The sequence below is a fragment of the Crocodylus porosus genome, unplaced genomic scaffold, assembly GCF_001723895.1.
Source record: "Crocodylus porosus isolate Cpor-Errol unplaced genomic scaffold, CroPor_comp1, whole genome shotgun sequence".
NCBI lineage: Eukaryota > Metazoa > Chordata > Crocodylia > Crocodylidae > Crocodylus > Crocodylus porosus.
Genome location: NW_017728951.1, coordinates 50,718,745 through 50,736,795, shown reverse-complemented (window position 1 = coordinate 50,736,795; position 18,051 = coordinate 50,718,745). Strand labels below are relative to the sequence as shown.

The following is an 18,051-nucleotide window of genomic DNA, read 5'->3' as shown; positions in this document are numbered from 1 at the left end:
GCAAGATTTGAAGGTCACTGCTGGAATATCATAAACTTGGGCAATCTGGAAACTGAAACACCACAAAAGACTGTAAAGAAAAGTGAGCAAATCCAAACAACTTTGAACATAAAGGTGGGGCTGAGGGGCAGGGGTACAAGGGAGTCGGCTTTGAGGCCTTGGAATTTGACTGCAAACCTGGAAAGCAGTCTGTAGTTGGTGGCTATTTTTGCAACTTCTCCACTTCCCTCTGAATTTTGTAGTTTAGACTCATCTCACAGTTTAAGCATTGAGACTGGGGAAGACAACATTGTTCAGTCTTTTCTCTAGGGACTGCATAAAATTAAGTAAAAAGTTTTAAAAACAATGGAATAAACACGTTTGTCTCTCTCTTTATTTCCTTTGTTTTCTATATTTGTTCTTCCTTTCTATCCCTCCCGCTCACTGGTTACCTTTTCATAATCTGTCTGTTTTCTGGAAGGCAGAAAGAAGTATTTGTTAGCTTGGAAAATGTCTCCACAGTTGTATTTTTCCCACCACCCTCCAGTGTATTCGCAGCAGCTGTACATCTTTACCAAGAAAAGCTTTTGTTCTTAATTTCTGCCTGCTATGATCTCCTTTTGTTTCCACTGAAATTTATTTTCAGTTAAGTTGCACTATATTTTATTGCTGCTCTTTCTGGTTATATATTGTGGAGTTTTTGTTTGCTGGTACTCTACGAATTGGCTGGCTGTTTTTCATTATTTCTCTGGGGCTCTGGAATAAAGCAATTCCCTTATTTAAGAATTCTGACATTTATTAGCATAATAAAACTCTCAAGATGAAACTGCAGTTTTTCAGACAGTAATTTCATTTGCAAGGGAACTTACAAGAATTTATTCTAAAGCCAGGTAAAACCGAAAATGAGACACGCATGGATGCAGACCAAAAAAGGAGGAAATGTATTATTCATGGAAAAAAATGCTGTTGTCTCCCACATGTTAATTAGGGCACAACAGGACAGGTAAGCTAAAGATTCAATGAACCAAGTATTCTTGTCCTATGTACAAATATGTGAACAGGGAGTACAAAATACATCACTTAGAAATAATTGCATTACTGTCAACCTCTTATGAATGTGAATTCCATATATAGAACAAACTCTTCAATTCTACATATAGAGACATGCCCACAATTGTACAGGGAATGAATACTAAAGATATATTAAACCTCAAAAGAATTGGAAAATGATGCGCCTTATATTCAGCATATGTAATACTATTTGCAGAATAGTGAATTCAAGTTCAGAAGGGCTGCAGGATATATTCACAATAGAAATTTGGTAGCTAACAGTCAGTTTAGCTACCTAGATGAAAAAAAAGGTTGAAAACCAGTTTAAGATCTCAAAACACTTACTCAGCTGCTACATAAACCCAAACATGTCTGATGTCCTGTGCACAGCAAAAAGTTTCTAAAAGATCCTCAGGCAGGTAAAGGTCCATGTTAAAGAATCATTGACCTCCCTTAAGGAAGGTGAATTGGTTTCCTGGTGATAGACAAAGATTCACTTCAGATGGACCTGATTAGAAAGGCGAGATAGCACCTGAGACTAATAAATGGCGAAAGAGTACAGTACCATGAGCCTAGCCTAGCTGTTCTAACTAGTAAGGAGAACACTGTGTTGCCAATTTAGTCTGAATCCTAACTTGCTAGCCAACCATTTTTATAAGGTGTTACAATAACTATTTAAAACTGCTTGAGCCAATGACCCATGTAAATCACACATAAACTGTCCAGCTAAATGTCTCACTGTGGAAAGCTAATTAAAGTTTTCCTCTCACTGATCACAATCACAGATGGGTTCAATCTCATAGTAAATGAATGTTAAAATAATAAAAAATACTCTGTATGGTACCGCAGTATGTATCTTAATTTTCTGATGTCAACAATTACTAAGAGTGGAAATAACACAAAAACTTTTATCATTATTATGTGAATTTATTTATATAGCCGTTCTGGTGAATATGGTGCTTTACAAATATGTGCAACACAGGGTCCCTTACCCTGAACAGTTTACAGTCTAATTCAGACAAATACAATGCACAAGATACCAGTTCTAGGGCACAGTTAAGCGTGGAGTATAGCAATTCCTGGGAGAATTTTAAGGGACAGGCAGATGAGATGAGGCAGGAGCTGAACCTATGGACAAAGTCCCTCGTTTTCCAAAATGCATTTTGTGTATCTAAGAAAGATGGAGAAACTGACCACTTAAAAGTTTCACCACGATTCCAGCCCAAGAGTACATAGCTATTTCAAATGTGTCCCTCCTATGATCATGTGTGGAAGAAGACTAGCTAGGTTGCAGTACTGCAGAAAAGGACCTGTGGGTTATAGTGGACCACTGAATAAGAGCTTTTGTTGAAAAACATCCAATATTATATTGGGTTGTATTAACAGGACTATTGCTTGCAAATTACAGGAAATGATTCTTCCACTCTTCAGCACTAATGAGGTCTGGAATGAGCACCTGGAATGATAGTTCCAATTTCGGAAATTTCCATTACAGAAAGATGTGAAAAAATAGGATTCCAGTGGAAAGCAACAAAAATTATTTAGAATTTTAGGAAACATGGCTTATGAGAAAAGGTAGGAAGAACTTGGAGTATTCACTCTGTAGAAGGGAAGGTTCGGGTGGGGGTGGGGGTGGGGGTGGGGGTGGAGAGGTGTGGCTTTGATAAAAGTCTTCAAATACTTGATGGGTATTTATAAAGAGGATGGTGATTAACCATACTCTCTTGGGATGGGGGGTAGGGGGCAGAACAAAACCTAATGGTTTTGAATTGCAACAAGGAAAATTTAGGGTAGATATTCAAAAGAATTTCTGATTTGTAACAGTGGTTAAACAGTCAAATAAATTTCCTAGAAAATTTATGGAATCTTCTTCCTTGGAAGTTCTTAAGAGCAGGTTGGATAAATACTTGATTGGCATGGTTGAAACACGGAAGTTCCATCCTTAAGCCAGGGGTAGGAATAAGTATCATCCTGAGGTCCCTTTCAGCCCCATTTTTATATGATTCTATGGGACAAATTGGACATCTACAGATTTATCAGCAGGGAAGATGGGGAAGATAGAACCCTGGCTGCTGTGGGGTAAATTAATGTCTGATGAGCTTGTGCTTCTACAGGTAAATTGGTTCTTGTGCCTGAGCTAGCTCAGGCAGAGCTAGGTTGTTAATTTCTATACTACCTTCCCATTTACAGCATAGGCATACCCTAAGCACCTACTCTGTTACTCATTTTTATAAATGTTTATTTTAATGTTTTATGTTGTTTAGTATAAAGATGCATGACAAAGCTTTAAGGTATATTATACAAGATTTTGAATTGTATGTGTTTACCTTATATATAAAAGAACGTGAACCATGAATCAGTCTAACACCTTCTCCCCACCTCGCAGGACAGACAAGAAAGCATATTGAACTATAGCAAAGTAAAGCTTGGAAACTCATGCACTGGTTTGGTCATCATTGAAAGCAGGAAACATGTTGGACTGGTTTGCATTTTGGATGATAAAATGGCTGAGTTCATATTTTAGCCAAATTAGCATGCCATGCTTCATTAACTCATTGCCTTAAATCTCAAAATATATATACAGAGAAAAACAGTGTACTCACCAGAGTATGTACTCCCTTTTGGGTACATACAGATGTTCATCATAGATCAGGTCCCACTTGTGCACATGTTCACCCATCTGGGAGCCATACCAGGAATCTGATGTAAATAAATTGGGGAAGGCCCAGGGGCTAGAGGGTCCACAGGGGGAATGGTGGGTCTGTTGTGGGTGGGGGGGTAAAGATTGTCTGTGGGAAGGTCGACTTGGGGAACTAAATATAGCTGAAGGTGCAGGGAATTAAGGAGCACAAGCTTAGGGCTGGAGAAAGCAGCTGGGCTTTCCCAGCCCAAAGGCTGTGCTCCAAACATGTGCAATGTTCACTAGTTTGGGCTATGTTGTTCCCGGTCTAACTTAGTGCACCTCCTCAGATGAACTAAGATAGATCAGGCCAGGCATTTTTTGCCTAATTTAACTTCCCTGAACATCTAAAAAGATCACACTTAGATCAACCTAACCCTAGTTAGGTCAATCTAAATGTAATGTATGCACATACCTTTTGAGCCTATTTTAAAAAATGATCAGCTAGTGCACAATAATTTCCCCTTCCTTTAGGATGGATATAATTCTTTCCAGTTGCTTGGACCACACATGGCATGTCCATAGTACCTTAGACACTGCTACAGAACACCCATCGCCACCATGAAATTACTTTTCACCTACTCACTCCTGCTCTGCACATGCCAAACGCTGAAAAAATAAAATGTGGCTGATGTTTGGCTCTAGCTCCCAGGACATACCCAGTGTTGCTTTTCAGTCCCCAATCTTGGGCATGCTAACTGTCATGAGTATTTTAACAAACCCTGAAGCATCAGAACATTGGCCACTATTGTCACCCTGCTTTACCTGTGGCAGATTACAGTCCCATGCTTTGCCATTGTATAGTTTTACTACTGGGTTAAACAATGATTTCTTGGGATGGTTTGGATAGGGAGGATCCTGTTTCAGGCAGGGGGTTAAACTAAATAACTTCAAGAGGTCCCTTCTAGCCATACTCTTCTATGAGTTTATGATTCTCTGAAGGGTCAGGCCATTTGTGCAGACCTACCACAAAGTATTCAGTGATACAAATGACCTTGTTTAGACTGCACAGGAATGAGCTTCACTTTATGAGGATGAATTCCAAAGAAATATGGCAAATTTTCAGCTTAACCTAAACAACAAAAGATAGCAAATTAAAGAAGGTTTCTAAAGTCTTTTTGTCCTTCCTCGTCAGAAGATTGACTGGTAACACTGTCACTGGAAACTGGCAAACCTGACTTTAAGGGGGAGGGGGGGGGCGCAGCAGGACTATTCTACACTCTTTCATATAATGCTTGATGAATATATACAATAGTTGTCCTTGTTTGTCACACTGTATTTTAAAACCTGGATAGAAGTGAACAATCAAAATGTAACCTTAACTGTCAATGCTAGTTGATCACCACTCTTAAAACATATCCAGGGATACTGTAGTCCACCAGTATTCATCCATAATTAAAATATTAGCGATATAAATTATTTCTACAAATCAGATTAAATAGTAATCTCTCGGACTGTTTAATGGTGCAGTTTGTGTGACTGAAAATTTGATCATTAGCATACTATTTATCAGCTTGTGTCTTGCTATTTTAACTATGCATAAGGTATTCACTGAAGTCCTGAAAGCAGTCATTCAAATAGGGGACTATAGTCTGGTTGGTTCCTCCTCTGTCCACATGGTTCCAGCAGTAGTTCCCCACCTGATGATGTGATGATTTCTTCCTGAAAAGACACAAAAAGGTGTTGTTTAAAATGCATTCAAGACTTCCCTTGATCTCAGACAGGAATGAATGCTTAACTGAAAAAAGACCCCCCCACCCATTCAATTGTAATAAGGACCTATCGTCTGGGTGGGAAAAGAAAAAGATTGCTGTAGCCCAGGGTCTATGTTATAAGATTATTATTTGCAAACCTAGTAGAAACATAAAAGGGTATCTGATAAAATATTCACTGAGATCCTAGCAACATCTTCTTTTCCATCCAGCTTCTGGAGTTGGCTAGGCAAGACCAGTTCTTTTTCATCTCTATTTGGATAGGGCTGGTACTTTCTCTTCCATACAGTCAGGGAAAAAGAACTTGCCAGAGATAGGTCAAAGTTAGTCCAAAGTGAGGATGATATAAACACAGTGTGCATCTCATCCCAAATTAGATCCAAATTTTGGGCCTGATATTTGCAAGAGACCTAATTCCTATTGAAATGTAATAGGAATTTGAGTGGCTGATTCCTTAAAAGTCCATTCCAAATCCTCACCTTGATCTATGGTCACTGTGTTGGGATATAAATAAATATGGAACCTTCCTTATCGTATGAAAACCTCTTTGGAAATTACAAGAAAGTAGAAGCAAGTGTCTAGTAGTTCAAGTTGCTTAAAAGCAGTCAATAAAATGACACTATATATTGATACAAAAACAAATGCTGCTGTGTCTAAAAGTACATATGAAGACTAGACTGGCTGGTATCGTATGGATTTTTGTGGATGCAGAGCTTAATAATTTCCTGCCATGGTCTAAATATCCCCTCCACCCACATGTACCCTTCTCCCCCTTACACACATGTTTAATAATCATTAGCTAATGTCTGCAAATCAAGACCAAAATAGAATACGGAAATAGAAACAACTCTTATTAGTGCCATTTTCTCTTTAGTTTCTTTGGCTGGCTCTGAATTCTTATAGTACTTGTTCTAGTCTTAGCAATTACAGTAAACTTCAAGCTCTGAATATAAACAGAATCCACCTACAGTTTATCTTAACCATGACAAAAGAGCAGGAGACTCCCTGAAGGAGTTTCAGCTAAGACAGAACTAGGGCAGGATCTGGAAGAGATTCTGTTAATTTCCACTGCACTGCCTTCACAGCATCTTGCATTGGGTAGCTGACTATTAAAAGGCTGTGGAATGCTTGACAACACACTTCAGAGGAAAGGGCAGACAGAAAAGCTTCAGAAACAACCATGTAAGAGACAGGCAAGGGACAGAATACTGAACTGACTCTTACCAGCAAATTGGCCAGCCTTGTGTATGGCTATTAAGCAAGGTAATTAAAAGAGAATTGTGTGGTTACCCTAGAGGAAAAGCAACTTCTCTAAGAAGATTGTCATAGCTAGAACTATTGAGTTTATCATCCAGGGGCAGGGGGGGAGCAGAAATATTTTTTCTTATAAATGTTACTGAAAGACATTTTGCTTCTGACAGGTGCCGCAGTGCTCTTTGTAGGTGGATAGGTTTTCTAAGGTAGCTACTGCCTATGAAGAGCAAGGAGGAAACAAGGAATATTACAGGCATTTTCTGTCAGACTTGGCTGCTGTATGGAAACAAAACTGCTGCAGCTAGTGCTGAGATCTCCCACAATGTCTACCTGGACTCTGTAAGTGCTTGCTGTGTGACTCCTTTAAGCTCTTCTCCTCCTGACAGGGCCTAACCCTTGGTCTCTCTCTCTCCAGTACACCAATCTAGGTGCTGCTCAGGAGCCATAGGAGACATTACAAGGAGATGTACTGAGTTTGAAAAAGGTAGTCTGGATGGAGACTTTCTCATGTTATAAAATAAAATTCAAGTGTTTATGTTCAACTTCTACCCAATGTCTACCCCCAACAAAGGCCGCATTCTGCTACCTTTCCACACTTATCTTGTACCAGTGGATAATGATTTTATGTATCTTGGTTCAAGATTTTTCTATCTTTTTTGAATTTTTTTTTGCTTCCTTAATGTAGTTTTAAGTCCCTCTTTCTACCACTTCCCTAAGGGAACTAGGAATCTGTATCAATTACATCTAGGCTAAGTACAGATAGTCAAAAAGGTGGAAGCAGTCTAAGTTTCATGCTTTAGTCTAAGTGCCCTAGGTTAGGTCAGGAGTGAACAGAACAGACATTCAGGCTTTGGTGGATGGGGCTGCCAAGCCCAGCCTAGCTGCCGGTCACCCATGATGGGCCACCATAGCCCCTCTCTCCAGTCCCTCCCCCCCAACCATTGGCCAGCTGTCAGTGGTGGCAAGGGGCAGGGGGAAATGGAGGCTTCTTCCCTAGCCCCAGAAGACCTGAGCTAGCACAGCTGAGGGAGCCCACCTGAAAGGGGCTTTCCCCCCCACTGCCTGGCTCAGCTTGCCAGCACAGCTCCTCTCTACAGCCATGCCCCCCTGCCAGTAGCCAGCTGTCAAGCAGCAGCAGCAGCAGCAGCAGGGGCAGACGGGGGAGCAGAAGACCCTGCTGTGTGGACCCAGCCCCCAAGACTTGAGCCAGCACAGCTGGGTGGGGGGTACTGTGTGGAGAGTGCTTCCTCCTTTCCATAGCCTGGCCCAGCTGGGCAATGCAACCCTAGGTCTGGCCACCCAGCTGTGCCCAGCTATCAGTGGCAGTGGGGGGAAGGGGGAAGAAGAGCTCCCTTCTTCTTCAGCTCCACCCCCATTGTGCTGGCTCAGGTCTCCAGGAGCCAGATCAACATGGCAGGGGCCTCTGCTCCCCACCTTCCTCCCCCACTGCTGCTGACAACCAGCCAGGAGGGTGGAGCTGGAGAAAGGAGCCACACTTCCCAGCTGGGCCAGGGAGCCCCTGCCTCATGGGCCTCCCCACCTGGACTGGCTTGGACTGGGACCAGGGCCAGGTGGACCCAATCCCCTTCCTCCCCTCCCCCCACTGCCCCTAGCCCCACCACCTGCCAGCAGCTGGCTCTGTGAGAACCTGTTCAGCTGGAGCAGACGAGTGCAGGTAAGACACTACTGTGTGAGGGAAAGTTAGTGGGGTCTTGCAAAGCAGCCTGGGATACCAGGCGACTCTGGTCTAACTTGAGTTGCTAGGGGATCTGGGACAGAAGTTTGATAAACTGATCTAACCTAAATTGCTTAAGTCTCATTCTGCATCCATCCAGGTCTATCTTAGACTGTGTTCTGCCATTTTGAAACTAGTCTATATGCACTGCGTTTCTGTACTGTTATGGATTTAGATTGGGTTTTGGTCAATTATACAGTTTCTTTGTAAAGTCTGTACCTGTCCCTAGGTATAATTCTGGGGAAATCGGTAAATTTATTTTTAAAAATACAGTTTCTGGGAGTCAAAATTATTCACAGATTCAGTTCAAATCTGGTGTGTAGGTTTAACCAAAAAAATTAAGAAAAAAATCAGAAAATTCAAATTCTTTCTTTTGACACATTTCAATCCTCATCCATTTTGAAATAATATTTTTGCTTTGAAATGTTGAACAAAATGTTTGCATTATGTTCAGGTAAAAAGGGAGCCAGTATAACAGTACAGAGATAAATAAAACAAAATGTTATGAGACAAATGAAACATATACAGCAGAAATAAGCCACATATGTATTTTTGGCCACCAAAAACCAAAACATAACAAGACATTGTTTACACAGCTATTCACTATGCATTCAAATGTTCTTATGCATAGTGTTACACTCTGACGTCTCTCTCTCTCTTACTCGGAATATAAATTCCTTCAGGCAGAGACTGTCATGTTCTGTATAGTGGCAATTACAACACACAGGCCAAAATTCTCCTCAACGTGAAATAAAGGCAAACCTAGTGAGCTAGGTACAAATGTTTCAGATTTATGCAAACACAAGGTAACAACATTTCTCTCTGGTTATTCAATATATAAATAAAGTATAATTAAAACATAAGATTTACTAGGAAAATGAATAGCGTGTAATTGTATAAGTGTATATTTGTGGGTACATCTACGCAAATGCTACGTAGCCACAGCAACGTGCTACAGCAACATAGTGGCAGTAGGCAAAAACCATAATGCTGCAGCTATGTCGCCATAGTGATGCACTCCCTAGCAATAGCATGTTGCTATGGCAACGTAGTGGCTAAAAATAATTCCTCCACCGGCATGGTGCAGTAACAGCTGTTACTGCGCTATCATATAGTACTTCCTCCAGGAAGTACTAAATTACAATGCAGTTACAACAGCACGATAGGGGAACATGTAGATGTGCTCAGCATGTAGCACAATACTTGCATCTCAGGAAAGGCTTAGAGGAAGGACAAGGGATACTGAAATATGTTGTATCAAAGAAAAGCATTAAGGTCATATTTGTAGAAAAGATGGAGAAAAATATCAATAGAAAAACTATGAAGCAAAGATGAAAAAAATATAGGAAGAGGAATGTAAAGGAGGTTACAGATGGAAGAGAAAAAACAGTATGGATGAGAAGTAAAGATTAAAGCAGGATTATAACTGATTGAGGTGACATAGGGAGAGACAAACAGGAGAATAATATGGGTCCTGACTGTAATGGAGCTGCCTTTTGGTTACAGGCTGAAAAACAGAAAGCACAGCATTCAGGCAAGCTACTTCATGTCTGCCTAGAGTTTTCATGACAAACTATTTTACAAATGAGGTTTAGGATAAAATAAGAAAGACCATTAGTTCATATTTAAAATTGAACCAGGACTATTTCTTATTTTACAGCCTTATTCATTCCCATTTGGGTCTGCTTCTGCACTTGATATCTTTGGGAACAAAATCTAACATGCTGAAATACTATAAAAGCTCTTTCCTTTAGTATCTGCAGTCCAACTTTTCAGACCAAAGAAGCTCAGCAAGCATTAGCTCTGCAAGTGCCTATTAGTGCACCTTTTTTGTCCAGCAAAGCATAAGAATCAGGTTAGAAAGGGATATAAATATATACTGAAGATTTTGAAGAAAAAAATCCCTCTGATTCACTTCACTAGTGGAACAAACTCTAAAAGTGTAAAGATGTATGCATAAAAATGGACATTATGATGACACGTATTATGGTACATGTAGATTTCTCTTTTTACTGTTTTTTCTGTTTTTCAGTTTGATTCCAAAGTACATGTTTCCCCTTTAAATTATTAGTCTACACAGCTCATGGATTGATCTTTACATAGCGAGTGATACCTTGTGAAAATCAATAAGATCTGTGAGTGTTGCATGCCGATTGGGATCTACCCCCAGGAAGCTGTAGAAATCCCCTGAAGCATCCACCAGAAAGTGCTTGAATCCACTCTGTTGGCGATAAGACAAGGCGTAGCCCCAGATTTTCTCACTGACTCGTACCAGGAATGCTCCTTCAGACTTGTTCATTAGCAACTCTTCAGCCTCCTGGCGGCTAATAATACCTGACAAGAAGAAAAAATATATATAGTGGATGATAGGCCTTGGAAAATTTTAGTTTTCCAAACATGCCATAGATGCTGACACAATCTCATTCTCAAGAACAGTGGTACACATTTCTGTTACTAGTTTATTTTTGAGTGCACAACATTATTGTGCATGAAGTTTGTCGGGGGAATAAGTGGGTGGGTATATTTCTTTGCGATGGTCTCATATTTACCATAGTGATGATATAGACAGATCCTTAAAAAAATAAAATAAAACAGATCTATGCCGAAGACTACAAATGAAGCTATAATGAATAAAGCCTCTCAAATGCTGAAATACGGATAGAGGGATGTTGTGTTAAGAGATTACTGTTTATAGGAGTCAGTAATTATTACCCATCTTTGAAGAAAAGCTATGAAAGAGTTTTGATAGAATACTGTAAGCTTCAGTTGTTAATAATTTGGTTACTTATTACTATTTTCATCTTATGTTATTTGTCACATTTTACCCGTCCTCACTTTTCTAGTATGGCTGCACAAATAAAACTGATGGATAAATGAATGATTTATGGATACTCAGCTATTATTTTCAATAATGATCTAATTTAGCAACAAAAAATATACCTTTGATCTGATCATCCCAAAGTTGTTTTATAGTTATTAAGATGCACAAAATCAGTGCCAGAAGTTCTATGTGTGCTATTATAGAAGGGTAAATTGGGCTACAATCAGACATCTCATTTATCCCAGGAAAAAAACACTGTGAAGTGCAATCATTCAGGTATCCATTGTCCTGGGACAAATTCTAAAAAAGTTTATGAGATAAGAAGTCCTACTGGTTTGTCCTGGGATATCACAAAGTGTGTCTGAACAGCTGTCCTGGGATTGCAGCATTGAATTCATGGCAGAAAAGTGGCAAAGAATTTAGCTGCTCACTATACCCTGATTGGAAGGGTGATGTGTAGACATGCCAATCCTGGCACTTTTTTGTTCTAGGACAAAGATAGGTACAACTTGTCCTGGGATAAATGCAAAGTTTGTTCCTAACATTGAAGTACAGTGAAGTTAAATGAATTGCCAGGGGTTATATAGCAAATGAGTGGAAGAGTTGAGAGGAGAACACTTACTTGCGGTCGCTTCTTGGGAACATTCCTATTGAGGTAGAAGGGAATTGAAGATCAGTATCCCTTCACTTTTCTCTGCTTTTAGATTAAGATCCCAGTTTGATGAACCCCTCTGATTACTGTTATCTCTGAAGACATAATGAAAAAATTCTCCAAAGCATAGAAGGAAGCTTTGTGCCAAATTTGTTACCCAAAAATGAGTTCAGTTGTGAGATACAAATGTATCACCTACTGACACTAAACTGCTCCTTTACTAGAGCAGGAGAGTGAAAGATTGTCCCAGGAGGTGCAATATTTCCAGCACCATGCTTAGTTGCATGATAGATTACTTCCCTTGTGAGATTTCAAATCCACCAAGAAGACTGAAATAAAGTGGAGATAAATGTCCAAAGATGTTTGGTAACTTGCACATTTTACATCTCTAGAGAGTTTTTATGACGTATTTTGTTCCACTCAGTTTGGAGAAATACTCACTTTCTTTAGAAAACAAAGGACCCTTATAATCTCAATCAGAAGCCCAGAAGTGATACTCGTTGGCTCATGAGATGGCACTTCTGTATGTGGACAAATGGTGAGATTAGGACTGGTCACATAGCTGAACTATTCCCTTTGCCTTCCACTTTGGGAATCTGGCTCAAGTTTGTCCTGAGGAACTACCTGCCAAATGAACTTGCTTCAAAAAAAAAAAAAGATGCTGAATTAAACAATCCTGAAGAAAACCATGTGACAAAGTAAAGTATTAACATCTAATGCATATGGATATCTCAACTCTCTTCTCTGGGAACAATGATGCCCACTTGGAACAATTTTCCAAATATTCTCAAACCATCAGGTGTCAGTTGAAAAAGGGAACAATGTATGATGATTAGAGAGCCATACAGTAAAATGTATTAGAAAGAGTGTCACCAAGGTTGCACTTCATGCAGTCTCATGGAAATATTTTTATGTCATTGCAGAATACCACAGATACTTTGTGGCTCCTTGGAGAAGTGTAAATTTGGTGTTACCCCTCCTTTTTGCCCCACCAACCAAATGAGTCGTGTGGAGTCAATCCATGGATCTGGTGCAAACCAGATTGAGCACACATGCAACAGAGCAGACCCACTACCCTAGCTTGGCCCCAGCCCCAAGCCCAGCCCCACGTTCCAGATCAGGCCCACCACCCCAACCTTGTGCATTCCAGATTGGGCCTGCCACCCCAGCCCCAGCCCTACACACACCTGCCACATCCCATATATGAGGCCCTGTCATCTAGCCTGTGGGGCTTGGGAATTTGGCAGTGGTGCAGTGGAGGTAGCATTAATTAACATAATCTACTTAGACTTCAAAAAAGCCTTTGACTTGGTCTCTCATGAAGTCCTCATGGTTAAACTGGGGAACTGCAGCCTCAACAAATTCATGGTCCAATGGCTTGGGAACTGGCTCCGTGGTCAGGTCCAGAGAGTGGTAGTCAATGGAATTGTGTCAACATGGTGCATGGTGACTAGTAGCACCCTGCAGGGCTCTGTATTTGGACCAGTACTTTTTAACATTTTTATAAACAATCTGGACTCAGGTATCAGAAGTGGACTGGCTGAATTCACTGATGATACCAAACTAAGGGGAAGTGTGGTCACACTAGAGGATAGGCTGGCGATTCAGGCCAACCTGGACAGGCTTGCAAGGTGGACAGACCAAAACCTGATGGCATTCAACACTGAGAAATGCAAGGTGCTCCACCTCAGGAAAAACTTCCACATCACACCTATAGGCTTGGCAGTGCTACACTTGCTGGCACCATGACCAAAAGGAACTTGGGAGTCATGATTGACCACAAGACGAACATGAGCCACCGATGCAATGCCACAGCTGGCAAAGAAACAAAACCTTGGCTTGCATCTATTGATCCATTTCAAGCAAGACCCAGGAAGTCATCCTCCCATTGTACTCGGCCTTGGTGTGGTTGCAGTTGGAGTACTGCATCCAGTTCTGGCTTCTGCACTTTAGGAAGGATGTGGAGAAGCTCGAGAGATTCCAGAGAAGAACCATATGCATGATCAAAAGACAAGAGAACAAGTCTTCTGAGGAAAGGCTGAGATACATGGGACTCTTCAGCCTGGAAAAGTGAAGGCTCAGGGGGGATTTGGTGGTGGCCTATAAATATAGGGGTGTGCACCAGGAACTGGGAGAATGTTTGTTCACCAGGGCACCCTAAAGGAAGACAAGTTCCAACAGTCACAAACTCCGGGAAGACCATTTTAGACTGGACATAAGGAAAAATCTTCTTTATCGTCGGAGTTCCCAAAGTCTGGAACAGACTCCCCACAGAAGTGGTGCAAGCCTACTCTGGACTCCTTTAAAGCACGTTTGGATGCTTATCTTGCTGGAATCATTTGACCCCAGCAGACTTCCTGCTGCTCTTGTGAGGTCCCTTCCAGCCCTAATGTCTATGAAATCTATGAAATTGCCACTACTTCCCCCACCACCAAATTTCTGGACCCCGCTGGACTGGATCACATGGCTCTGGAGGCTGCATCTGGCCAATGGACTGGGGGTTGAGCAGCCCTTCTATAGTTCACATTCACATAAGCTTATAACTCAAATGAATGAGGCCACAGTAAGAAGTACTGTCCCCCTTTTGAGGGGGCACTGTACCTTGTTTTTATCAGACATACAAAACAGGCAGTAAGCATATGAATATATGCATGTGTTTAGAAATGGCAGTCAAATGATCAACTATAGATGTCAATTAATTCATTTTACAAAACCAAAAGCATATTGTTGAGGAAGAGGAAATAGTGCTGGAAATGCTCCTATCCAAATTGTTAACAATAAGTGTTGCCAATCAGTTCAAAGGAAAGATCATGCCAGTATGAACCCATGTTATTATGTAAAGCTGCATTATTAGATTTTTAATATCAGATACTGTGTGCCAAGAATCACATGAAATGGATTGTGAAATCAGAGTATTTATTAAGGCACACGTCCAAATCTCTATAAAATTGCCCTAATTTGAATATACAAACAAAAGGATTTAACAGTGATTACACTGCACATCCTCTTTCAAACAGTTACCTCTATTAGAAAATATATCGATCTAATGCTCTTGTCATAATTTCACAGCACATAATATTCCAGTGACAGATAGAAGTTTATTCTGCTACCAGGCTCTCCAGTAACTCTCCAATGACTATACATTGCTGGAACTAAGTCACTATGCTGATAAAATGTGTCTGTGAGAGCAGCAGTGGTTTTGGTTAAGCTGCCTCTAACTAACATAGACCTACTTAGGACCCTGTTAGCATGCAACAAGAACTGGATTTCTGACAGCTTTAAAGCACGGGAAAGTAAGATGTTCTGTAGAGAACAATAAAATGAGGATATTTTAGGATCTGAGTGACCATAACTATTAGACATATAGCACCAAATATGTTTAGCATCAGTTTGTTTAATCCAAAACAATCTGTCATGCTGCTTCTAACTCCCACCAGTGGAGTGAAAACACTGCAGGCTTCCACATGACACTATCTTCTTTGCCAAAGCTTCCTTTTGTTCTTTGGCCCCTGTGTCATTGAGTAAGTGAGAAATGCTACATTGCTTATGGCCAAGTTCTTTTTTGTTTTAATTCTCCTTCCTCCTAAAGATGGTATAATAAATTATCAGCCAGCTGCTTTCTTCACTCTCTCTCTCCTGATACTGTTAATAGCTCTGAGAATTTCATCTTTATTTCTTACCTCAATCTTATTTTATTTTTTTAAGGTTCAGTTTTTCACCATGTGGTAATTAAAGCCATGAAAATCTCCCTCCACCCTTTCAAAACATTATACTATTCTCAAGGCAACAAGAAAGAGAGTGGCACCACTCACTCCTGAGACCACTGTTGTGAAATAAACAACATCTGTGAAAGCCCTGCTTCAACATTTAAAACTGTTTGAACTGAAGTCAAAAAACTTTGCTTTCCCCAAGGCTCTACTAAGAGATTTAGAATCACCGGTGCTTTTATTTGTGCTGGTTAGGATATTAATTGGAAATATTATCTGTAAAGGAAATCTCTGATGCTTTGAAAGCTAATTTCCTGCCCTCTATAATTCTTGCTAATCTCTTTTAAAACCAAAACAAAGCAAAATAAAAAATGCCAAGACTCTCAGCAGTGCAAATCCACTGATTTCAAACTACAGTGCATTGTACTTACCTGCATATTGGATAAATTTAAAAATTTCCTGTCAGTCTCAATTTCTGCCTATGCCTTCACTTCTGCCTATGCCTTCACTGAACTTGGGTTCAAAAAACCTTGTGTTCTCTCTCTATATATATTTGATTTAGGTAGTCTATAAAAGTGCATACCTACCCTGACTTTTGACTGACTTAAGACTAACATAACCAACTACCTCTCTTTAGCTTGTGACAAACATTGGTTATCTCCATGTTAGTTAATTGTATAAACTCTTGACATGCATAGCACCATTCAGCCCCACAGTTGACCCTGTAATGTAATTTTACTCCATTTAAATGCATGGAGAGGATGAAGGTGACTAAAGTGTCAAAGAGCAGCTATTACAAGCCTTGAAATTGCTGGGAGCCACTTAGCTTCTAGCTTACTGCTAAAAATGAGGAGGGCTGGCCATAGCCACTTTCAGGGCAGCTAATAGCACGGTACTGACAATGCTGTGTACTTAATGACCATGACTTGATTTAAGATCAGTTAAGTGCATATCTTGGGTAAGGTCATAGATTCCCCCCCCCCACCTTCAATCCTAAAACTGTACTCTTAAACACCGGGGGTGCATACAGGTGTTTGGGAAGGTTAGGTTGTTTGAGGAGGTAAGATAATGTTAAAATGGCCACCCAATCTAACTTAGTTCAACCAGATGAAGACCTTATGCTTAGATCCCTACTTAGGTCAATCTAGATGCGAACTGCCCAGTAAGGTTAGATTACTCTAAAAAAAAGGCTGACTTGATCTAACTTAACCCTACCTCTGAGGCAGTCTAATTTAGATTGGGTTGGCCATTTTTAGACTGATATAACCTTTCCAAGCTTCTTTACAGCTTCTAGTGCAGCCCCAAGGCTGGGAAAGCCCAGCCATGGGGCCCAGCCCCAGGGCTGCACTTTTCCTACCTACTCCCCCGGGACCAAGATATTTTTAGCGTCCCCCTTACCCTACCTCCAGGCAGACAACCCTCCCCCCCCGCCATGAACCATCCACCCCCCATTCTCCCAGTCCACAAACTCCCCATCCTACAAGCCACTTCCAGTGCCAGTATTATCAGTGTTCCCTAATGCTGGGAATGGAGGAAATAAGTCTCAGTGGAGAGAAGGGCAGGCAGAATGAGGGGGTGGGTAAGCTGGGAGGGGGATCAGGGGAGCTAAAAATAGCCCCTGGTTCCTCGGGGGAGTGAGCCCTCCCATCCCCCCCAAGCTTCCACACAGTCCTTGTGAGTGAGACCTACTGATCCTGCCAAGCCCTCCTAGACCCCAGAAATCCCCCCACTAACCCCTCCAATTTCAATTTATCTTAGATTGGGTAGCCATTTTAACTTGCTGTAACCTCCCCTTAACCTACCCAAACATCAGTACCCAGCCAGTCTAGCTTTAGTAAAGCTAGACTGAGGATCTGGAACATAGCATCAAAATCAGTAATCTCTTTGTGTAAGCTCAGTTTTACCAAGCAGGGCTGTACCAGACTGCTCCTTGGGGTGCAGGCCCCCAATATTCCTGCTGGATGACAGGAAGCTGGTGCTTCCACCTGGGAGTGGCACTGGACACAGCCCACACCCAGCACTGGGGAGACTGGGGCCAGTGGCAGCACCAACTTTCCCAGCTTGGGCTGCACCCAGCGACAGTCCCAGCTGGCAGCAGCAGCCTCCTGTCATCCAGCAGGCAGATCAGGGACTTGCCCACACCCCCAGGAGGGCTGTGGGGGGTGTGCCAGACTGCTCCTGGGGATGCAGGCCCCCAATCTGCCTGCTGGATAACAGAAGGCTGGTTCTGCCACCTGGGGCCAGCAGCAGCCGGGGCTGTCCCTAGGGAGGGGTAAATCGGGGTGACCATCCCAGGCCCCATGCTTTGGGAGTGGCTGTGGTGACTGCACTGCTGCTGCCAACTTCACGCCTGGCAGCTCGCTTCTGCTCTCTCCCCACCCCAGGCAGCACCGCCACCAATGATGGTGGTAGCTTCTTTGTATCCAGGAGGTGCAGGATTGGTATGGGTCTCCGCATGAGC

The 18,051-nt window shown here is 41.5% G+C and overlaps 1 protein-coding gene across 1 annotated transcript in view; it reads right to left on the bottom strand.

Annotated features, from left to right (window-relative positions):
- Positions 1 to 4,587: 4,587 nt before the first annotated feature.
- Positions 4,588 to 18,051, bottom strand: part of SH2D4B (SH2 domain containing 4B) — a 116,829-nt gene continuing 103,365 nt past the window's right edge. Inside the window, exons 7-8 of the mRNA XM_019556328.1 lie at positions 10,524 to 10,744; positions 4,588 to 5,371 (exon numbers count right to left, since the gene is read on the bottom strand). Of these exons, the coding sequence (XP_019411873.1) occupies positions 5,279 to 5,371; positions 10,524 to 10,744 (314 nt within the window). The 3' untranslated portion in view covers positions 4,588 to 5,278. The remainder of the gene's footprint in view (positions 5,372 to 10,523; positions 10,745 to 18,051) is intronic.